This window comes from Hypanus sabinus, chromosome 8 (genome assembly GCF_030144855.1).
Source record: "Hypanus sabinus isolate sHypSab1 chromosome 8, sHypSab1.hap1, whole genome shotgun sequence".
Classification (NCBI taxonomy): Eukaryota; Metazoa; Chordata; class Chondrichthyes; order Myliobatiformes; family Dasyatidae; genus Hypanus; species Hypanus sabinus.
In genome coordinates, this window is record NC_082713.1 from 143300275 (window position 1) to 143323894 (window position 23620).

Genomic DNA, 23620 nt, shown 5'->3' on the forward strand with positions numbered 1-23620 from the left:
GTGTCCGTCTGTCTGTCTTCAAGTTGTTTATCAACCAACTTGCTTGGACAGCTGCTGACCATGTCAAGATGATAGAAGGCACTGTCTTCTATGCCTAGCGACACCTTAGCCCATCTTCCATCATACTCACTGGTGGCTAGAAACTTAATACCAACTGTACTGCTGCAATTGCTTTAACATCATGTAGCAATATGAACATTGTACAGCTCCTAAGTGAGTGCATTAGGATAATCATTTGTCCTTTGTATGATACTTGCCATGGATTGCCTCGTTGAATTTGGTTTGAAATGGTAATTTTGCATTAGCTGTTACTTATTGTTTTGTGGCCAAGTAGGTGCTGGTCTGGTCAGTGGTAGAGGGAAGGGAAGCTTTGAGATTGTTGGGTGAATAGGAAAATAGAGCTGCAGTAGTGAGTATATATTGGAAAGATTTTTTTCATGGACAGTCTAGATAGAATAAGGTATCTAGGTTGACCCTCTTCTTCTTTCTCTGCCTTTACTATTTATCCTGTTCCTGCTTCTCCGTGCAACTGTTTCAATTTGCTTATTTTATAACTAATATTAGGGGTCATACAGTTGTGATACCAATGGCTGTGATACCTATGTTGTACTTGTGCATTAGGTACTGAAATAATGAGCCAAATCACAGCAGAAATGGTCCATTGCACAGTATGAAAAGATATGAAAAGGAACCAAGATGACCCTCTGTATCTGAGAGTTTTCCTTCTGAATAGCCTGCAAGCAGCATTGAATGGTAGATCTTTGAAAATTGGAGCATTTAAATATTCATTGAGAATATTTGATGAATTTAAAAAAAACTGTTTCAAGTATGATAAATGAATTGACTAGACTTCCTAAAATTGTAGAATATTTATGCCTCAGAAGAAAATTATGCATCCATAATGGAGGCACCAGAGCTTTCCAAGACTAATACCGCCTCATTCTAGACTTTACTGGTGACAACTCTTGCAATACATGTCCAAGAGTTTCCGGTTCTACTGTCCTTTCAGGGAGGGAGTTCCTGAAATCCACCGCCATCCTCTGGGAAAGTCTCTTTTTGTTAGACATTGAAGTGTGTGAAGTATTGAGCTTGGGTCCTTGGTGCGAAATTTTGTTGTGCTGATGTTGTCATCCAGATTGACAAAGAGCTACGCATTAAGAAGCATCTCCCTCAGAACAGACGCACCACAAGGCTGCATGCTTAGCCCCCAGCAACCCCCTCCCCGCTCTGCTTGCTTTGTACTTATGATTGTTTGCTGATGACTCCACTGTCATTAGTTGAAACAAGGGTGGGATAAATCAGCATATGGGAAGGAGTTCGAGAATCTGACTGAGTGTTGCCCCAACAACAATCTCTCAATCAATGTCAGCAAGACCAAGGAGATGATTATTGACTTCAGGAGGTGGAAACCGGAGGTCAATAAGCCAGACCGCATTGGGGGATCAGAGAGTCAGCTTTAAGTTCCTCGGTGTTATCATTTCAGAGAATCTGTCCCAGGCCTAGCATATAAGTACCATTACAAAGAAAGCATGGCAGCACCTCTACTTTCTTAAAAGTTTGTGAAGATTCGGCATGTCATCTAAAACTTTGACAGACTTATATAGATTTGCGGTGAAGAGTATATTAACTGATTGCATCATAGCTTTGTATGGAACCTCCAGTGCCCTTGTACGGAAAAGCATATAAAAAGCAGTGGATATGACCCAGTCCATCACCAGTAAAGCCCTCCCTACCATTAAACATTTCTACACAGAGTGCTGTCACAGGAAAGCAGCATCCATCATCAAGGACTCGCACCACCCAGGGCCGCCATGCTTTCTTCTCGCTGCTGCCATCAGGAAGAAGGTACATCAGCCTCAGGACCCACACCACCAAGTCCAGGAACAGCTATTACCCCTCAACCATCAGGTTCTTGAACCAGAGAGGATAACTTCACTCAACTTCACTCACACCCTTCACTGAACCAGACTCACCTTCATCGCATGTTCTCAATTTTATAGTTTACTTATTTATTATTACTATCATCATCATTACTTTTTTTCTCTTTTTATTTTTGCACAGGTTGTTGCCCACCCTGTTGGATGTGGTCTTTTTTTGATTCTATTGTGTTTCTTGTATTTACTGTGACATATATGTGCTTTGACAAAACATTTCCTTTGAATTTTGAACTTTAGAACTTCAGCATCAAATTTTCAGAACATAGAGGCAAAGGGCTATAGGCACATAACAATGACCCTTTGGCTCAGCTCATCCATGCTAGCCCCATTTTGTTGAGTTTGGCCCATATCCTTCTGAACATTTCCTGTCCAGTTACCTGTCTAAATGTCACTTAAACATGGTAATGATGCCCACCACTACAGCTGCCTCTCACAGCTTGTTCCATATACCCACTGACCTGTAAGTGAAAAGTTGTCCTTTGTTTTATGCTTTGTAAGTCCAAACCGTAAAAGTAATTTTAAGAAAAACACAGGAGCCAGGGAAAACTCACGTATGTTTAGTTTTACTTTCAGTGACGCATGCACATACAACTTGGTGGTGAAATGACATACCATTCACATACTTTTACATACAACCCGTAATAAATTATGTAAACAACAAAGAATGCTTTATCAAAGAACATATTTACAATATTACTCAAATATACAATAAACTATATAATACAACTACTATATAGATATCAACAGCATTGTAAATTTTAAATTGTCCCATTCAGGTCTAAAGATCTAATTGCTGCAGAGGTTTTCTTACTCTTGTGGGATAATGTCTTTATTATGGGTGGGGGGGTGGAGGGAGGTGGGAGGGGTCACGGTACTTGGCAGGTGAGATGTGGCTGTGAAGCAATCTCAGGTTCTGATGCCTCCTCGATGGTGCTTGTAGGAGTTGACTCTGGGACTACAGGAAGTGGTTCTGACAGCTCTGGACACCTTTCTTCTCTAAAAATTGACTGATCTCCTCAACTGATTGACATGTTGGCTTCAGACGACATCAGACACAACTTCCACTGTGCACGACAGTGGTCCAGTTCTGTCCTTAATCTTTCCAAATACCCACTTTTGATCACCTCTGCAGTGCCTTGCCAGGCCTGCTTGTCCAAGAGTGAAATATCAAACCTCCTTTGATGAGAAGCCATCAGTTTGTCCCATCTGTTCGTCCTGTATACTGCTTCTGGGATTGGGTTTGAGCAGATTCAGGCATGAGCACAAGGGAAGACCGAGAAACAGCATAGCTGGTAAGTTATTGGTTGGGGAATGTACTACATTGTGATATGCAAGGAGGAGATTAGCGAGTTTCTGATTCAGTGTCAGTGCGTTGTGTTTTGCTGACATTGCTCACAGTGCATTCTTTAGACTCCGGACAAACATTTGTGCTAAACTATTTGTAGCTGGGTGCTATGGTGCAGATGTAGTGTATCTTATTCCATTCGTGTTCAGGAATAACTGAAACTGTTCCACAACAAACTGTAGTCCATTGTCATGGACTAAATGTTCTGCAACAACAGTCCTTAAGAAGAAGCTTCTCAACACTCCGACAGTGTGCAAGGCTTTGGTGGAGGTTATTTGGAACACTTCTGGCCACTTTGTAGCTACAAAGAAATTTATGCCCATGGATGTTCTGGCAAAATCCACGAATCCTCTGCCAGGGCAATGCAGGCCATTCCCAGGGATGGAGCGACACCATTCCTGGTATCTTCGATGGGTGTTGACATTCCAAATGGTGCATAGCGAGCTGCTCAGTCTGATGATCTATCCCAAGCCACCAGACAAAGCTTCAAACCAATGCCTTGATGACTGGCACATAGCTCATCCAACACTTTGGCTCTTGGCTTGGATGGTACAACAACTCTCGATCCCCACATAAGGCAACCACGTCAAGGCCAAGCTCATCCTGATGCTGGTAAAAATGGGAAAACTGGGATTTTTGCTGCATATTCCAGTCATTTTGGGTGGTCTTTCCTGGTTTCTGGATCATCTCTGCCATAATAGGGAGACTTTCGATTTGTATTAGGGAGAATCTATATGTCAAGAGATGTGTTCTCTTTTGCAAATTTTTCAGGTGTTTCCTTTTCCAAGGATATATGGGACTATCCATCAGCATTTCCATGATTATTTGTCCTCTTGAATTTTATCTTCTAGTTGTGCCCTCTAAGAAAAAGAGCCCATCTCTACATTTGTGCTTCCTCTATTAGTGGAACACCCTTCTACAGATTGCAAACGGACACTAGTGCTTGTTTCTTGTTAGTTTTCATGTTGTACATCTCAAGGCTACTTATTCCTGTGTCACTCTCATCATTATCAGACTTTTCATCAATGGCGTGTAGATTTGACCTCTCTTTGAAATTGCAACTTGACTTTTTAACTTTTTCCTCTTCCCTGTGTAGTCCATTTATTTTTTGTCTCCCTGATATGTTCTCTGAATGTGTCCTACTTTGTTGCATTTTCTGCAAGCTTCACTTTTAAACCTGTAGAGGTCTGGTGTATGTGAGCCCTTGCCATAAGAGTAACACAATTTGTTCAGTGAAGCAGGTTTCTGTTTAGACATTGCAATTTTGTTCACACTCACTTTCATTCCTGACTGCCTCAATTGCATCTCTGTCTGCTGTTTCCATTGAGACAGTGGTACTGCTCTTTTAAATCTGAGTTGTTCTTCAGTTAGGAGCCATTTTTTTAATGCTTTCTTGTGTAAAATCCCACAAACTAAACCATCTCCCAATTCATCGTTAAGCCCATCACTGAACTCACAATGCTCAGACGATTTCTTCAGTTCAGCTACATAAGCTCCCCTTCCTTTTGATTCCATTAATGAAACCTAAAACGTTTTGCCATCAACAATGGTTTTGGTTCTAAATGTTTCTGCATTATATTCATGATATCAACAAAGCTCATTTTGACTGGTTTGTTTGGAGCAGTCAAACCTCTAAGCAAATGGTATGCTTTTCTACCTATGAAACTCAGTAAAACTGGCACTCATTTCTTATTGGCAACTCCATTTCCTTTAAGATACTGCTCAATTCATTCAGAATACATGAGCCAGTTATCCATTGGGCCATCAAATGCATCTACCTTACTGATGTAGCCAGCTATTTCTGCTTTTTTATTTATTATTATTATCACATGGAACTATTTATGAACACACAAATTTCATCCATTTACTGCCTTTTTTAACACAGCCATCTCTTGTCCTTTATGAAGAAAAAAACCTGCTGTACGTTTTTTTTAATTTGAACCTCTCTCTCTCTCTCTCTCCCTCTCCCCTTTCTGAAGAGAAGCATGTCTCACTGCACTTCAACAGGTAGATGGTCATCTCGGGTTCATTTTAAAACTTACTTGTCGTTACTTTTAATGGGATGTGCACATATGGTGTAATGATGTATACCATTCACGTAGCTTTAGATATAACTCATAATGATTTACATAAACAACAAAGAATGCTTAGTGAAACAATATATTTACTATATTGCTTAAATATTAAATGCACAGCGCCTTGGATTGAATCAAAATTTTTTCCCACTCACCCAAATCCTATGCCTTCTAGATTTAGACTTTACTACCCTGGTAAACCTTATCTCTGATTTTATACCTCACTGCTTGGCTTCCTACACACTCTGGAAAAAACCTCCAGTTTATCTATTTTCTTCTTATGCTTCAAGCCCAGGTAACATACTTGTGAATATTTTCTGCACTCTTTACAGGATAACAACATCCTAATTATAGCTGAGCAACGAGAATTGCGCACAATAGTCTCAAGTGTGGTCTTAGCAGTGAATTGTATGGCTTTCACATGATGTTACAACTCAGTGCCCTGAGTAATCAAGGCAAGCGTGCCAAATGCCTCCTTCACTACCCTGTCTATCCTTGTCTCCACTCACTGAGAACTGTATGCCTACATCCCTAGGTCTGTCTGTTCTGCAAAACCCTCTAGGGCCCTACCATTTACTGTGTAAGTCTTGCCCTGGTCTAATGTACCAAAATGCAACACCTCATACTTATCTGTATTAAATTCCATCTTCCATTCTTTGGTCCAGTTGTCAATCAGTCTATGTCTTAGATAACACTATTCACTGTTTGCTGGACCACAAATTTTGGTGTTATCTGCAAATTTACCACACCATTTACATACCCATCCAAATTATTATTATAGAAGACAAACAACAGTGGAATCAGCCCTGCAGCACACTGTTGGTCATAGGTCTCAAATTTGAAAAAATATTCCTTCACTACTACCTTCTGTCTCCTCACCAAGCCAAATTTGTATCCAACTTCCTAGTTCGCCCTGGATCCCACATGAACTATCATGCATTATCTTGTCAAAGGCCTTGCTTAAAGTCCATTTTGACCTTGTCAGTTTTCTTCATTACTTCTTCAACAAATTCAAGCAAATCTGTGAGACAAGATTTCCCCACACAAAGCCATACCTTTTATCCCTAATCAGTCGTTACCTCGCCAAATGCTCATAGAACCTACCCCTCAGAATCCCAATCCAATAAATTTCCTACTACTGATGTTAGGCTCACTGGTCTGGAGATCCCAGGCTGCCCTTGCAAACTTTTGTTAAAATAAAGGCACAACATTTGCTGTCCTCCAGTGTTCTGGTGCCTCATTCATAGCGAAAGATGATGTATTTTCTTATCTGGTTTCCCAGAATGTCCTAGGATACACTTGGCCAGACCACAGGGATTAATATGCTTTAAGATCACCAGCACCTCTTTTCTAATGTGGATATGTTCCAAGACATTACTATTCATTTCCATCAATTCTTTAGCTTCTGTTACCTTCTCCACTGTAAACATAGATGAGAAGTAGTCATTTAAGACCTAAACCATCTAAGGATCCACACACATAGATGACATATTGATACTTAGGTGAATTTTCTCCCTTCTTATTCTTTTGCTTTTAATATACTGCAGAATGTCTCAGGATTCACCTTTACTTTATCTGCCCGAAGAATCTCATGTGCCTTTTTTGTTCTTCAGATTTCCCTCTTAAAGGTACTCCTACGTTTGTTATACTCAAGGGATTTGTTTGATCCCAGCTGCTACAACCTGTTGTATAATTCCTTTTCCTTGATCAGAGCTTCAATATTCCTAATCAACCAGAGTTCCTAAATGCTGCCAACTTCATCCTTCAACAGGAACTTGCTGACTCTTAACTCTCCCTATCTTACTTTTAAATGCCTCCCACTTGCCAAATTATGTCAAAACTCAATGGTTAGTTTTTTTTTTAATTTCTTCTAGCAAACAGCTTTAATATGTGTTGCAAAAGCCAAAATTTGGTCCTATCAAGTCTGGATGTAGAGTATTTAGATCATCAGAAGGTATTTGACAGACTGCTCCATAGAACTCTGGTGCATGAGATACTGTACGTGCTCATGGGGAAGCATGTTAGCATTAATTGAAGATTGGTTATCACATGAGGAACTGGAATGAGTGGCTTCTATTCAGGTTGGAAGAAAGTAGCCACTCAGATTCTTCAAGGATCAGTCCTGGCCCTCAATTATTTCCAAATTATATTCATGGCTTTAGAGTTTCTGGGGGCAATTCGGAAGGCACAGGACAGATACATTCCAAAGATGAAGAAGTATTCTAAAGGGAATATTAGACAATCATTAGACAAGGGAAATCAAAGACAGCATAGAAGCAAAATAAATGGTATTGCAAAGGTAAATAATAAGTTAGAGAATTGGAAAGATTTAAAAAACCAACAGAAGGCAACAAAAAAAAACATAAGGAGAGACAAGATGTAATAGGAAGGAAAGCTAGCCATAATACCAAAGAGGATACCAAAAGATTTTTCAGATGTACAAAGAGTAAAAGAGAGGTGAGAGTGGATATTAGATTGTTGGAAAACAATGCTGGAGAGGTAGTAATAGAGGACAAAGGAATGGCAGATTAATTTAATAAATATTATACATCAGTCTTCACTGTGGAAGACACTAGCAGTATGCCAGAAATTCAACAGTGTCGGGGGCAAAACTGAATTAAGGAGAAGGTGCTTGGGAAACTGAAAGGTCAGAAGGTAGATAAGTCACCTGGGCAAGATGGTCTACGTCCAAGCATTCTGAAAGAGGTACTGCAGCTGAAGAGAGCATCGAGGCAAATGAGTCAGTGGATGTTGTTTACCTGGATTTTCAGAAGGCCTTTGACAAGATGCCGCACGTGATGCTGCTTAACAAGATTAGAGCCCATGGTATTACAGGCAAGTACTAGCATTGATAGAAGATTAGTTGATTGGCAGGAAGCAAAAAGCAAATAAAGAGGGCCTATTCTGGTTGACTGCTGATGACAAGTGGTGTTCTGCAATGGTTGGTATTGAGACCACTTCTTTTTTTGTTATATGTCAACGATTTGGAATTGATGGCCTTGTGGCCAGAGTTGTAAATGATACAATGATAGGTACATGGGGCAGGTAGTGTTGAAGAAGCAGGGAGTTTGCAGAAGGACTTGGACAGATTGGGAGAATGGGCAAACAAGTGGCAGATGGAATGTAGTGTAGGGAAGAAAATGGACATGCACTTTGGTAGAAGGAATAAATGCATAGACTGTTTTCTAAATGGAGTAGATTCAAACATCAGAGGTGCAAAGAGACGTGGGAGTTCTTATGTAGGTTAAGTTGCACATTGAGTTGGTGTAAGGTAAGGAAAGCAAGTACAATGTTCAAAGTTCAAAGTAGCTTTATTATCAAAGTACATACGTACATGTCAGAATACACAACACTGAGGTTTGTTTTCTTGCAGGCATGCTCAGTAAATCCAAGAAATATAGAATCAATGAAAGACTGCACCCACGGACAAACAACTAGTGTGCAAAGGACAACAAACTGCGCAAATACAAAAGAAAAAAAAAACAGTAAAAATAACTAAATAAGCAATAAATATCAAGAACGAGATGAGGAGTCTTTGAAAGGGAGTCCGTAGTTTGTGGGAACTGTTCATTGATGGGGTGAGTGAAGTTGAGTGAAGTTATTCCCATTGGTCCAAGACCCTGATGGATGAGGGGTAATAACTGTTCCTGAAACTGATGGTGAGGGTCTAGATGCTCCTGTACCTTATTTTTGACAACAGCAGCAAGAAGAAAGCCTGGCCTGGCTGGTGGGGGTCCTTGATGATAGATGCTGCTTTCCTACAACAAGGCTCCATGGCTTTACCCATGATGCACTGGGCTGTGCCCATTATTTTTTGTAGGAGTTTCCTTTTGAGGATATTGGTGTTTCCAAACCGGGGCTGTGATACAACCAGTCAATATACTCTCCTGTACACATCTATAGAATTTTGTCAAATTTTTAGATGTCATGCCAAATTTTCATAAACTTCTAAGGAAGTAAAGGTGCTGCTATGCCTTCTTTGTAATTACTTATTTGCCAGACACTGCATTTATTTCAAGAGGACTAGAATAAAAGAGCAAATATGTGATTCTGAGACTTTATAGCTCATTGGTCAGACCTCACCTAGAGTAATGTGAACAGTTTTGGGCCTCTTATCTAATACAAGATGTGCTGGCATTGGAGAAGTTCCAAAGGAGGTTCACAAGAATGATTCTGGGAATAGCAGGGTTAATGTATGAGGAGCATTTGATGGCTCTGGGCCTGTACTGGCTGGAGTTTAGAAGAATGAGGGCGGATCTCAATGAAACCTGTTGACAATCAAAAGGCCTAGACCAGGGGTCAGCAAGCTTTACCACTGAAAGAGCCACTTGGACCCGTTTCCCACAGAAAAGAAAACACTGGGAGCCGCAAAACCCGTTTGACATTTAAAATGAAATAACACTGCATACAACGTGTTTTTTTGCCTTTATGCTATGTATAAACAAACTATAATGTGTTGCATTTATGAAATTGATGAACTCCTGCAGAGAAAACGAAATTACATTTCTGCATGCAACAATAACATTTTGAACTCCGAAAAAAAGACGTTGGGTTGAAGGTTACTTTTAAGTAAAATACTCAATGTCTATTTGAGTCCTTCTTGTATTTATGAAAAACGCCGAACTTAAATTGTCCGCCAGCAGCAAACCAAAAATAACATCAGCCAGCTGTCAGCCTGAAAAATAGAAGGACTATGAATAAAAATATGAATATACGTAAAATAATAGGCAATTAAAATATGTATCATACTTGGCTAATGGGATTTATGCTCCTGGACCTCAGCGCACAGCGTCTGCACATCAGGGCTGTATGACGTCACCTTCATCTTTACACAGGATCGCAAGCTGTCATCTGTGAGGCGTGCGCGATGTTTTTTTAATAAAGTTCATGTTGGAGAACACCTGCTCACATACATATGTGGATCCAAAGATCGACAGGACTCCAAGCGCATACTTTTTCATGTTTACATAAATGTCGGGCATAGCATTTCATGTTTCGAACACAAGTTTGTCCGGTTTGGGGAGGTTTTCAATATCACTCCATTTGTGATTCTGAGCAAGAACGGCCTTCTGACGAGCAACATCTTCAAGGTCTGCTGTCAAGCGTCTAAACTTGGACACCCATATGTCTTTGTCGGCTATGTCGGCCAGTTCCATCTCAAGATCAGGTTTACTCACACCTGCCAATGCAGTCGTATTCAGTAGGGAAGGATCGATGCTTAAGGGAGTGACCGGGAAGGATAATGTGTTTTTTCCTCTCTGAACTCACAGAAGCGTTTCCCAAACGATGTTTGCATTGCGATGATTGCAGAATGTAAATACTCCGAAATTATCATATCGTGACCTTGTTTGAACTCTCTCAAATTGGGGAAGTGAGACAAAGTGCCTTTCTGTAAATCTCTGGCAAGCACTGTCAACTTGCGCTCGAATGCCAAAACATCCTCCAACATGTGCAGGGCTGTGTGTCCTTTCCCCTGAAGAGCTGTGTTCAGCGTGTTCAGGTGCGCTGTCATGTCTACCATGAAGTGTAGCTTTTCCAGCCACTCTGGCTGTTCCAGCTCAGGAAAGGTGAGCCCTTTGCTGCCCAGGAAAGTTTTCACTTCTTCCAGACACGCGACAAAGCGTTTCAGCACCTCCCCTTTGGACAGCCACCGGACTTTGTTGTGCAGCAGGAGAGCAGAATATGCGCTTTCCAGCTCGTCCAGTAACAAACGGAATTGACGGTGATTTAAACTTTTTGCCATTATTTTATTGACAATCTGAATGACAACATCCATTACTTCTGTGCATTCCGGAGGAAATGTTTGAGCGCACAGTGCCTCTTGGTGCAAGATGCAGTGAAAAGTCAGCAGCTTTCTGTCCAGCGACTTCTGCAGTAAAGCCACAAATCCCTTGTGTGTTCCCGTCATATTCGGTAATCCATCAGTAGCTACTGACACCAGATGGGTGGTCTTTATTCCTTTGGCTCTTAAACAATTCAAGACAGCCTCACAGATGTCCTCCCACCGTGTTTGGTCTTTTAGAGGTATCAACTCAATCAGTTCTTCCTGTGGCCCGGCAGAGTTTACATACCGGCAGAACAACGCTATTTGTTCAATATCACCTTTGTCTTTAGACTCGTCACAGGCAATCGAGTAGGCCACAGCTGAATTGATGTCTTTAATTTGCTGTCTTGTGATGTCTTCTGCCATTTTTATGGTTCTGTCTTTGACAGTCTTTGCAGAGAGGGGCATATCCCTGATTTTCTGCACAATTTCACTTTTGTTTTTAAAGTCCGTGAATATATGTTCTGAAATCTTAATGAAAGATTCTTTTATATATTCACCATCTGTAAACTGCTTCCCGTGCCTGACTATTTCCTGAGCGGCAATATAACTAGCGTATGTCGTTGATTTTCCAGACATCATCCATTTCTGGAAATGATTTTTGCTCAGATCAACCTTCCGCATCAGTTCCAAAACGGCTTTTTTTCTCTCATCTCCATCCGGATATTTTTGAGCAAAGGCTGCGTGTTTATTCTGGAAATGCCTTGCGATATTTGACTCTTTGTTGTTTGCTAGTTTCTCATTGATGTATTGATTAAGCATACCGGTAAACCAGTCTCGTCAACAGTGAAAGCAAATGAATCTGTCCACGTATCATTAAACGTTCTGTTTTCTTCAGTCACTTTTCTTTTTTTAGAATTCTCCATAGTTGGCTTACCTTGGATCAAAAAATTAAAGAAATCGCGAACTGACGGGTGTCAGGTATTGGCAGTGGTGACGTATATTAATAGCGATAAAAACACGTTGTAGCGGTGTGCTCACGCAGTCAGTAAACTGCAGTCGAATAACTTTATTCGAACTAAACAGCCTTGCTTTTAAGCCTCCCTCAAGCCAGCCCCCATGGGCGCGGATGCTGCAAAAGACGCGTACTCACAAACCCCCGTAGGCTATCTCCCTTAGCCTGAACGCTGGCTAATTGTGAGCCGTTTCGGATGTGCCAGGAAATGTGTCGCCACAAAGTCTTATTTAGATTGTACAAGATCACCATAATCTTCAAATTTAGAATTACATTTCAAAAGCTAACAAACTAACATAAAATACATTTTAATTAAATACTGACCAATTATTTCCCAAAGCCACAGGGAGCCGCGGCGCAGAGGTGAAAGAGCCACAAGTGGCTCCGGAGCCGCGGGTTGCCGACCCCCGGCCTAGACAGAGTGGAAGTGGAGAGGATGTTTCCCATAGCGGGCGAGTCTGGGACCAAAGGGCACAGCATCAGAATAGAGGGATGGCTGTGAGGGCCAAGTCATTGGGTATATTCAAAGCAGCGTTTGATAGGTTCTTGGTTAGATAGGGCATTAAAGGTTACAGGAAGAAGGCAGTAGGATGGGATGGAGAGGGATAATAAATTAGGGATGATGGAATGGTGGAGCATACTCGATGGGCTAAGTGGCTGAATCTCGTTCATACATCTTCTGATCTAAGTGAGTGAGCAAAAATTTGCAGATAGACTTGATGTGGGAAAGTGTGAAATTAGAAGAACCTAAGGCCTGCCTATTATCCAAGCAGAGGAAGATTGTGATGAACAGAGTATAGGCACTATATAAGGATCTAAATATTTATGTCCCTGAATCACAAAAAGTTAACAGGAATGAGTAGCAAGTGCTTAGAAGGGCCGTTGTTTAAACGGGGTTATAATTAGTCAAAAATTGTTGCAACTCTTTAGGTATGGGTGAGGATAAACCAGGAGTACTCTGCACAGTTTTGTTCTCCTTATTTATATATTACATAATGGCATTTAATCACACAGTCAAGATCTAAGATCAGCATTCAACCTCAATCTTTAGGGCTGTGAGGCAGTGACTCCACGTGTTACACCACTGTGTTTGAATAACATAATATCAAAACAAAAGCCAACAAAAAATAGTATTCCAAATCAAATCTCTAAATTAAATCATACAAAATAACACAGAAACATCAACTAAATAATGTTGTGCTCTTAAGCAGAACAAGTGCTGCACCTGCCCTTACACTTCCTCCCTCACCTCCATTCAGGGCCCCAGACAGTCCTTCCAGGTGAGGCGACACTTCACCTGTGAGTCGGCTGGTGTGGTATACTGCGTCCGGTGCTCCCGGTGTGGCCCCTTATATATTGGTGAGACCCAACGCAGACTGGGAGACCGTTTCGCTGAACGCCTATGCTCTGTCCGCCAGAGAAAGCAGGATCTCCCAGTGGCCACACATTTTAATTCCACGTCCAATTCCCATTCTGATATGTCTATCCATGGTCTCCTCTACCGTCAAGATGAAGCCACATTCGGGTTGGAGGAACCTTATATACTGACTGGGTAGCCTCCAACCTGATGGCATGAACATTGACTTCTCTAACTTCCATAAATGCCCCTCCTCCTCTTCTTACCCCATCCTTGATATATTTAGTTTTTTTCCCCCCTCCTCTTTTTTTTCTCTCTGCCCATCACTCTGCCTGTTCTCCAATTCCCTCTGGTGCTCCCCTCCCCCTTTCTTTCTTCCAAGCCTCCCATCCCATGATCCTTTCCCTTCTCCAGCTCTGAATCCCTTTTGCCAATCACCTTTCCAGCTCTCAGCTTCACCCCACCCCTTCTGGTCCTCTCCTATCATTTCACATTCTCCCCCCCCCCACTTTCAAATTTCTTACTATCTTTCCTTTCGGTTAGTCCTGATGAAGGGTCTCGGCCCGAAACGTCGACAGCGCTTCTCCCTATAGATGCTACCTGGCCTGCTGTGTTCCACCAGCATTTTGTGTGAGTTGCTTGAATTTCCAGCACCTGCAGATTTCCTAATGTTGTGCTCTTAGTGCTAGTTTTCTATACGTCTTCATTAATTCTCATGTACCTGTCTGGTGCTACACCAATAGCTGTAACAGGTGGAAGGCAGTTGACTTGCACTGGAGAAACTGCAGATCACTTTACAGGATGACGTTGCGTTTTGGACCTAGAAGTCCCCAACTTGTCAGTAAAGGTAGTGTCAGTCTGGATTAATTGGCAAAAGCATGAGAACAGACAGATTAATAGTAGTTGGATTACAAATGCTATCATCTGCAACTTAAAAATTTGATACAAAGGAAAAGTAGATTGTGAGAAACTAGATATGACGTACTGTCAAATTTAATGATCTTAAATTTTGTTATGAAGAGCCTAATAATGCTGGGAGAACATTGAACACTGATCTTCAAGGATTATGCTAATGCAAAACTGTGCCTGTTCCTTTAGGCTAGACTCTCTTCCCACTTGTTGCCTATTGCCTTGCCTTGCAGGAATGAGAACCTTGTTAAGTGTATTTAGGATTAAATCCTAGCATTAACCAGTAATGCTTGAATCCCACAAATGACAAGTAAAAAAATATAATTCTATATTGAACCCTGGTCTCTCTTTAATCTGTTTGAATTATTCTTTCAGATACTTATAAAACTGGATGTAATACAAAAATGTTTAAGCTCCTACAACATGTCTAAAATTATGTACCTATTCAATGTATTAGCCTTACTGCCCATTGTCCTCATATTTGATGGGTGGTATGCTAAAGATTTTCCACATGATAGAGAAATGTTTAAATTTTCTCTCTTTTTACACCATTTAATTAATTTTATATATACTTTGTATTGTAATTTGTAGATGTTTTTAATGTGTTGCCATGTACTGATGCTGCAGAACAACAGATTTCATAACATATGTCAAAGATACTAAACCTGATTCTTATTCAGGTTGGGAGTTTGCTCCACAATGATTTCTACCAATTTACACAGCCAAAAGGCACAGTCCATTTAAGAGGTGCATGCTGGCTTTTGGTGGTAGCTTTCCGTTCTTAAATTTGAGCTGGTTGCTGATGCAGAAAAGCAAGGCTTAGTATATTTAGCCTTGAATATAAGCTGAAATCATCAAAATATGCAGACAACATAATGGAGTGCTCTCTGCACTGGGAAGAATAGGTGCATTTCACAATTCCAGTATTTTTTTCAAACTATTAGCCTCTTTACCCTGCAAACATAGTTGTGATGATAATGGATTAGAAGTTAACTGAATGGTTTAGTTATGCTCTAAAGCTAGAATGGATCTGTGAAATATCGTAACAAGAGCTGTTGATTCATTGGGATCTTTATGCAGAGTACCAAATGCTCTGAAGAGATCGACAACTCTATGGCTTTTCGGCATGTGCCTTCCCCTTTTCAGTTTTTTTTAAACTTTTGTCATAGATGGTGTTTGTATTTGTTGCTATATATCGAAACAGTAGTCATCTTGTAAAGCTGTGTCATACATAATTTACAAATTTGATAAAATCTACTTTGCTTGCTGCAAATGCTTAAAAATAATGATTTGATTGTTTATAGAGCAAACTATACCCTCCGTACATCTTTGGTGTATTCAGTGATGTTCCCTGTTGCTTTGATTAATGTGATTAATCCCTCTGGTGTCTATTTGCAAAAACCTTGACGTGAAAAGATTCAGGGAGATGATAACTTCAGTAGCAACACATACAGAATGAAAGAGGAACTCAGAAAGTTAGGCAGCATCTATGGTGGGGAATGAACAGTTCAACGTTTTGATCCAAGACCCTTCATTAGGACTAGAAAGGGAGAGAAAGTATATGGGGGGAGGGGAAGGAGTACAAGCTGGCAGGTGATAAGTGAGACCTGGTGAGGGAGAAGGTGGATGGGTGGGGAAGAGGGGGATGATATATAGAACATAGAACAGTACAGCACATTACAGGCTTTTCGGCCCACAATGTTGTGCTGACCCTTAAACCCTGTCTCCCATATAACCCCCCCCACCTTAAATTCCTTCATATACCTGTCTAGTAGTCTCTTAAACTTCTCTAGTGTATCTGCCTCCACCACTGACTCAGGCAGAGCATTCCATGCACCAACCACTCTCTGAGTAAAAATCCTTCCTCTAATATCCCCCTTGAACTTCCCTCCACTTACCTTAAAGCCATGTCCTCTTGCACTGAGCAGTGGTGCCCTGGGGAAGAGGCGCTGGCTATCCACTCTATCTATTCCTCTTAATATCTTGTACACCTCTATCATGTCTCCTCTCATCCTCCTCTCCAAAGAGTAAAACCCTAGCTCCCTTAATCTCTGATCATAATCCATACTCTCTAAACCGACAGCATCCTGGTAAATCTCCTCTGTACCCTTTCCAATGCTTCCACATCCTTCCTATAGTGAAGTGACCAGAAATGGACACAGTACTCCAAGTGTGGCCTAACCAGAGTTTTATAGAGCTGCATCATTACATCGCCACTCTTAAACTCTGTCCTTCGACTTAGGAAAGCTTAAGCTTTCTTAACTACCCTATCTACCTGTGAGGCAACTTTCAGATTGATGTAACAAGTTGGGAGGTGTTAGGAGGAAACAGTAAAAGGCTGAAGAAGGAAGATTTTTGGTGAGTTCAGCTTATACCCAAAGCTAATTGTATTAGCCTTACTCATGAAGTCTATTGGTATACCTTCCATAAGTGCTGCCTGGCCTGCTGAGTTCCTCCAGCATTTTGTGTGTATTGCTCAAGATTTCTAGCATCTGCATAATCTCCTGTGTTTTTGGTAATGTCCATATTCATTGGTAAAACATTGCCCCTCAATCCGGCAGGTTCCACGGGAGAAATGCCACTTTTTAAATTGATGTTCTTCTGAGAATGAGTCACAGTTTGTATACTCTATTTCTGTGCCCAAATTAGTTGTTTTTATTGTTTATGAATTTTTTGAAATATTCTGAAAGATATGTAATTGCAAACCTCTTATTTCTTTCTAATGTGATCCCTGTATCATAATTCATTTTCTCCCCAGTTTGACAAATGTCTTTCTATTATTCCAGCAAAACGAATTACTCAGCTGTTGTTCCCGATTGCTGTCAAGCACTGACACTTTGTATTTCTGTTCAAGCAATAAGCCTTCTTCACTAGTGACATATGAAGAGATTTTAATTCAGTAGATGCTTAAATCTTCCATCATTTTTCCTTTTGTGTTCCAGGCACAGAATTTCCAAGTCGAAGTTCAGGTCAGTTAACACATTGTAGTTAATATATTTTTATACACTGATTGTCTTTGTTTACTTTCTCTTAAAGTTACAGGTATTGATTCAATGACAATTTTATTTGCTCAGTATTGAAATTAGCGGGAATACTGTATGAAATTGAGAACGGCTGCATTGTGAATATGCACATTAGTATTGCAATACTGTATACTTGATGTTAACTATAGTTACTGTTTAAGAACCATATTATATTAATAGAAGTAAATGTTTTTGATGTTGAAAGAATGTCTCTGCTTTTAGATGGGCCTTAACTGGTAATATTTTGTTATCTGAGTTGTTTTATACAGGAATGAGATAAGGATTGATTCTTGATGCATTGTGTCTGTCCATTTTCTTTTTCTAATCTTTTTAACTGAACTGATATTTATGTAGTATTTATACCATTCTTGGCAGTACATACACTCCATTTTTAGGACTAGTCCCTTCTAATTGGTGAGTTTAATACAGCTATCATTACTTCCTCTCCTCAGTGCTTCCATTATCAATTAATGTCCATTGTACCCACCTCTGAGAATACCATATACAAAAATCAGTCATTCTCCATACTAACCAATTTACATTTACCATGGGTGATTAGCTAGTCAGTAGAACAAGCAGACACCAAAGTAATTTTCATGCAAATTTTTCAAAGCTATAAGTTTTATATTTGTAGCCAAATGTGACATTACATTATATATTTTGCATTTTTACTGTATTAAACAACAGAGCATTCTATATACTCCTAACTTCTGTGCAAATGTTAATAACAGATTCTGGTGTAAGCATTCTTAGCCAGTTACAGATGAGCCACTAATAAAGACATTGTGCTTTTCCCCATTTTGTTCAAACTGCTAAAAATTTTGTCTTACACAAAGTCATGTAAATACCATTGAGGGTATGTAATTTAAGATGTCTTCTAAGTATGTATTTTTTTCAATTAATGACATTACCAGCTGCCAGTGGCAAGAATACTAATTTTTGCTCAGTGTTGCATAGCAACCGTGTGCCATTTATCCTCAGACCATTCTACTGTGACATAATTATATACAAAACTCAAAATAAGGACAATGGTTCTCTGCTAAGCAAGACACCAAATGATATCATCATTATGTATCAGTTTGCCAGGTGTAGGAACTTGTCCTGGTAACCCTTTCCAACATGTTGCATCAATACATGAACAGGCTATTTAGGAATGTACTCTTGAAAGTCAGAGCAGAATTTTAAGATGCAATGCTCACCAGTTTTGGAGGGACGAGTGGCTGATAAACTTAGATATTGCCAATATTCATTTCCCTTTCCCAGTTATCAGTAACTTTATAATGTCACAATTTTTAGGGAAGTGTGATCAATAGTGTCTCTGATGGATGCAATAGGCGGGATATATACCAGTGCCTTAATTCTGACCATCTTAATTCTATGTTCCTGGCCAGTTAATTAGAATGCCTCCAGAGACATTTCCAACATTGTTGAACTATCCACCCAAAATAAGAGGATATAATAGCTTTGCCTGAGATTAACATAGCTGAAAGTGCCACACTAAGATTAAGAAGAATCCTTAGACTGGTGCACTTTGCTTAATAGGTTTCATCAAGACACCTCTTTAAAATTTAATATCCTCAGTCTACATCAATGTCTGTGAATTTTATGGCATTGTTAAGATGACCCTTTCATATTATTTGCAGCAACACAGACAGAACATTGGAGGAACTCAGCAGATCAGATGGCATCTATGAGGATAATGAACAGTTGATGTTTCAGACCAAGATCATTAGGATTGATCATCATCTCAGCCCAAAACATTGACTGTTTATTTCCCTCTGTCACTGCTGCCTGGCCAACTGAGATCCTCCAGCATTTTATGTGCATTGTTCTGGATTTCTAGCATCTGCAGGTTTTCTTGTGTCATCATATCATTTGCATCTAATTAAACAGTTTCCAGAAGAAATGATCAAAATAGGTTAATAGGTTTAGCATGACAATGGTGTGTGTTTGTGCTCAGTGGTGGAGAGGGCTTTACCTGTGATGGACTGGGCCATATCCACTACTTTTTGTAGGATTTTCCATTAAAGGGCATTGACCTTTCCATAGAAGTTTGATGGTATGCAGCCAGTCAATTTACTCTCAGTTTTAGATGCCATGCCGAATCTTCACAAACTCCTGCGATAGTAGAGGCACTGCCAGACTTTCTTCCTAATTGCCTTACGTGCCAGGACAGGTCCTCCAAAATGATAGCACCAAGGAATTTAAAGTTGTTGACCCGCTCCACCTCAAATCCTCCAATGAGGACTGGCTTACGAACCTCTGGTTTTCTCCTCCTGTAATCAATGTCTTGCTGACATTGAGTAAGAGGTTGTTGTTGTGACTCCACTCAGCCAGATTTTCAATTTCCATCCTATATGCTGATTCATCACAATCTTTGATTTGGCCTATGACAGTGGTGTCGTCAACAATATGGCATTGGAGCTGTGTTTAGCCACACAGTCACGAGTGTAAAGCAAGTAGAGCAGAGGGCTAAGCACACCTGCACTGATAGAGATTGTGGAGGAGATGTCATTGCCAATCTGAACTGACTGACGTCTGCAAGTGAAGAAATTGAGGATCCAGATGCACAAGGTGGTATTGAAACCAAGATCTAAAAGCTTATTGATTAGTTTTGAGAGAATGACAGTATTGAATGCTAAAATATAGTTGATAAAGAGCATCCTGATGTCCAAATGATCCAGGTTTGAGTGAAGAGTTGATGAGATGGCATCTGCTGTGGACCTGTTGCTCTGGTAGGCAAACTGGAGGAGATTCAAGTTGCTTCTCAGGCAGGAGTTGATATGTTTCATCACCAACATTTTAAAACCCTTCCTCACTGTGGATGTAAGTACTACTGGATGATAGTCATTGAAGCAGGATACCACAATCTTCTTGGGCACTGGTATAACTGAAGCCTGCTCGAAGCAGATAGAAGCAAGAGATTGAAATCTCATTGAAAACTCCATCCATTTGATCAGCACATATTTTCAGTACTTGGCCAGGTATCCTGTTTGAGCTGGATACTTTCCATGAGTTCACCCTCCGGAAGGCTGTCTATCTCAGAGACTGAAGTCACAGGATTTCTGGGGGCTGTGGGAGTTCATGATGGTTCCTCCATGTTTTGATAGTCAAAATGAGCATAAAAGGCATTGAAATTATCTGAAAGCAAAACCCTGTTGTCATCTATGTCACTTAATTTTACCTTATGAGAAGTGATAGTATTGAAGCTCTGCCACAACTGTCAAGCATCCTTTGCTGATTCAAGTTTAGTCCAAGACTGCCACTTTGCCCATGAAATGGATTTTGGGAGATTGTAGCTGGACCTGTTGTAACTTTCTTGGTCACGAGACGTGAATGCCTCTGATCTGGCCCTCAGCATATTGCAGATCTCATGGTCAGAATCAGAATCAAGTTTATTATCACTGGCATGTGACGTGAAATTTGATAACTTAGCAGCAGCAGTTCAATGCAATATATAATCAAGTAGAGAAAAAAATAATAATTAAATTAAAAATAATAATAATAAATAAACTAGTACTGTAAATCATTTTTGTATATTGAATAGATTTTAAAAAACAGGCAAAACCACAAATACTGTATTTTTTTAAAAAGTGAGGCAGTATCCAAAGATTCAATGTCCATTTAGGAATTGGATGACAGAGGGGAAGAAGCTTTTCCTGAATCGCTGAGTGTGTGCCTTCAGGCTTCTGTATCTCCTACCTGATGGTAAAACAGTGAAAAAAGGGCATGTCTTGGGTGCTGGACATCTTAATAATGGACACTGCCTTTCTGAGACACCAGTCCCTGAAGATATCCTGGGTACTTTGTAGGCTTGTACCCAAGATGAAGCTGACTAGACTTACAACCTTCTGCAGCTTCTTTCAGTCCCATGCAGTAGCCTCTCCATACCAGACAGTGATGCAGCCTGTCAGAATGCTCTCCACGATACCACTATATAAAAGTTTTTGAGTGTATTTGTTGACATGCCAAATCTCTTCCAACTCCTAATAAAGTATAGCTACTGTGTTGCCTGCTTTATAACTACATTGATATGTTGGGACTACATTGATAGGTTAGATCCTCGGAGATCTTGACACCCAGGAACTTGAAGCTGCTCACTCTCTCCACTTCTGATCCCTCTATGAGGATTGGTATGTGTTCCTTTGTCTTACTCTTCCTGAAGTCCACAATCAGCTCTTTTGTCTTACCGATGATGAGTGCCAGGTTGTTGCTGTAGCACCGCTCCACTAGTTGGCATATCTCACTCCTGTACACCCTCTCGTCACCACCTGAGATTCTACCAACAATGGTTGTGTCATCAGAAAATTTATAGATGGTGTTTGAGCTATGCCTAGCCACACAGTCTTCTGTATATAGAGAGTAGAGCAGGGGGCTAAGCACACACCCCTGAGGTGCGCCAGTGTTGATCGTCAGTGAAGAGGATATGTTATCACCAATCCACACAGATTGTGGTCTTCCAGTTCGGAAGTCGAGGATCCAATAGCAGAAGGAGGTACAGAGGCCCAGGTTCTGCAACTTCTCAATTAAGATTATGGGAATGATGGTATTAAATGCTGAGCTATAGTCAATGAACAGCATCCTGACGTAGGTGTTTGTATTGTCCAGGTGGTCTAAAGTTGTGTGGAGAGCCATTGAGATTGTGTCTGGCGATAGGCAAATTGCATGGTTCATCCAGGGCTTCTGGTTGGGGAAAATTGGAATCATTTTGTGGGAACATACTCATCTACAACTTCTGTAAAGTCCATGACAATGAATCAGTGATCAGCATTAATGAAGCCACATGCAATACTGGATAATATTTGTAAATGTTTAAAAATACTGTAGTTAAACATAAAATACCAAGTTTAACTATAGTAAACAATCAACAACAAAATGTATTATAATCTATCATTAAAGTCTGTGTAATATAATCTATCATTGTCCCTCTGAAATTAAAAATATTTCCCAATGTAAAGTCATATTTTCTCATCAGTTTTTTTGTTCAAAATGCTAAAACTGTATTTTGAGTGCCAACTTGCTCCCTGGAATATAAGGTTTTATAATCAATGTGCCATATATATGAATGCCTCCTCATGTCAGTATAATATTGGAAGTATGGTGGATTCCAATTAATTAGGACACACTGGGACCGGTACATTTTAGTCCAATTAAGCAGCTGCCCCAATTAGCTAAAGTTTTGTGGAAATAGTTAAAAAAGCATAAAAAAGACAAATAATAAAGTATGTATGAAAATGAAATTAGGAACAACTTAGAACACAATCAATACTACTACAGTATTATAAAACTGTGTATTAGTTCCTAACTGCTATCAACAGAGGAATTCATCTGGTATACCTGTACCCTGTCACATTCTTTTAAATTAACTGTAAATGAACAAAATCAGCACAGTCTCCTAGAGTAGATAATGGACTGCCTTCATACAATGCTAACAATGATTGCAACCTCCAAATCTTCATTTTCATTGTGACATTTAATGAAATATCTTCCGATTTAAGATGGCACTACAGAACACGTGTGACAGCCCACTGACAGTTCAAAAGGCAAAAAATTCAACTGAACATTACTAATAACACCATTTCTGAAGTATATTGTGGTAAATTATCACCACAAACAATGAAGAGGTGAGTAAAGACAAAGCAAATTCAAGGGATGAAGCATGCTGGTACATTGCAGAATTGACGCAGATGGAGTAAGCCAATAGGAGAGAAGTCGAGTCAGGGGAGTATCATTGCCCGTACAACTGGTCCAGGTACAAAGTTGGATCGCTCTGGGTGCCAATCCAAATTGGAGAAATCAAGAGTGACTTTGAGCTGGACAGCAAAATCTGGGCCCAGAGTGTGTCACTAAGTGGCATAGTCTAGGCCTGGAGCCTTTTGCCGCAGAGGTGCCCAGGTCCTAGTGCGAGGTAAGATACACTGTTTGGACAATTTAAATGCCAGCCCAGATTAGACTGGAAAGACAGGGTGTCAGGATCAGAGACGAGAGCCAATTTCATTCACTCTCCTGCGATGTTCACTCTCTCTCCATGAAGCTGGGATTATGAAGACTGCCCTGGCTGCTGTGCTCCGTACTAGTTAATATGATGAACTGATACTGAGGCTTTAGGCCTAGAATGCACTGCTTCAGGGTTGGGATCTAAGGACTCATTTTGATTCAGAATGTTGTTGCTCGCTTCTATTGTTCATGTGATTT

At 40.3% G+C, this 23620-nt stretch overlaps 1 protein-coding gene across 1 annotated transcript in view; it reads left to right on the forward strand.

Annotated features, from left to right (window-relative positions):
• cacna1c (calcium channel, voltage-dependent, L type, alpha 1C subunit) overlaps positions 1-23620 on the forward strand; it is a 615084-nt gene that overhangs the window by 325368 nt on the left and 266096 nt on the right. Inside the window, exon 11 of the mRNA XM_059978076.1 lies at positions 17345-17371. Within this exon, the coding sequence (XP_059834059.1) occupies positions 17345-17371 (27 nt within the window). The remainder of the gene's footprint in view (positions 1-17344; positions 17372-23620) is intronic.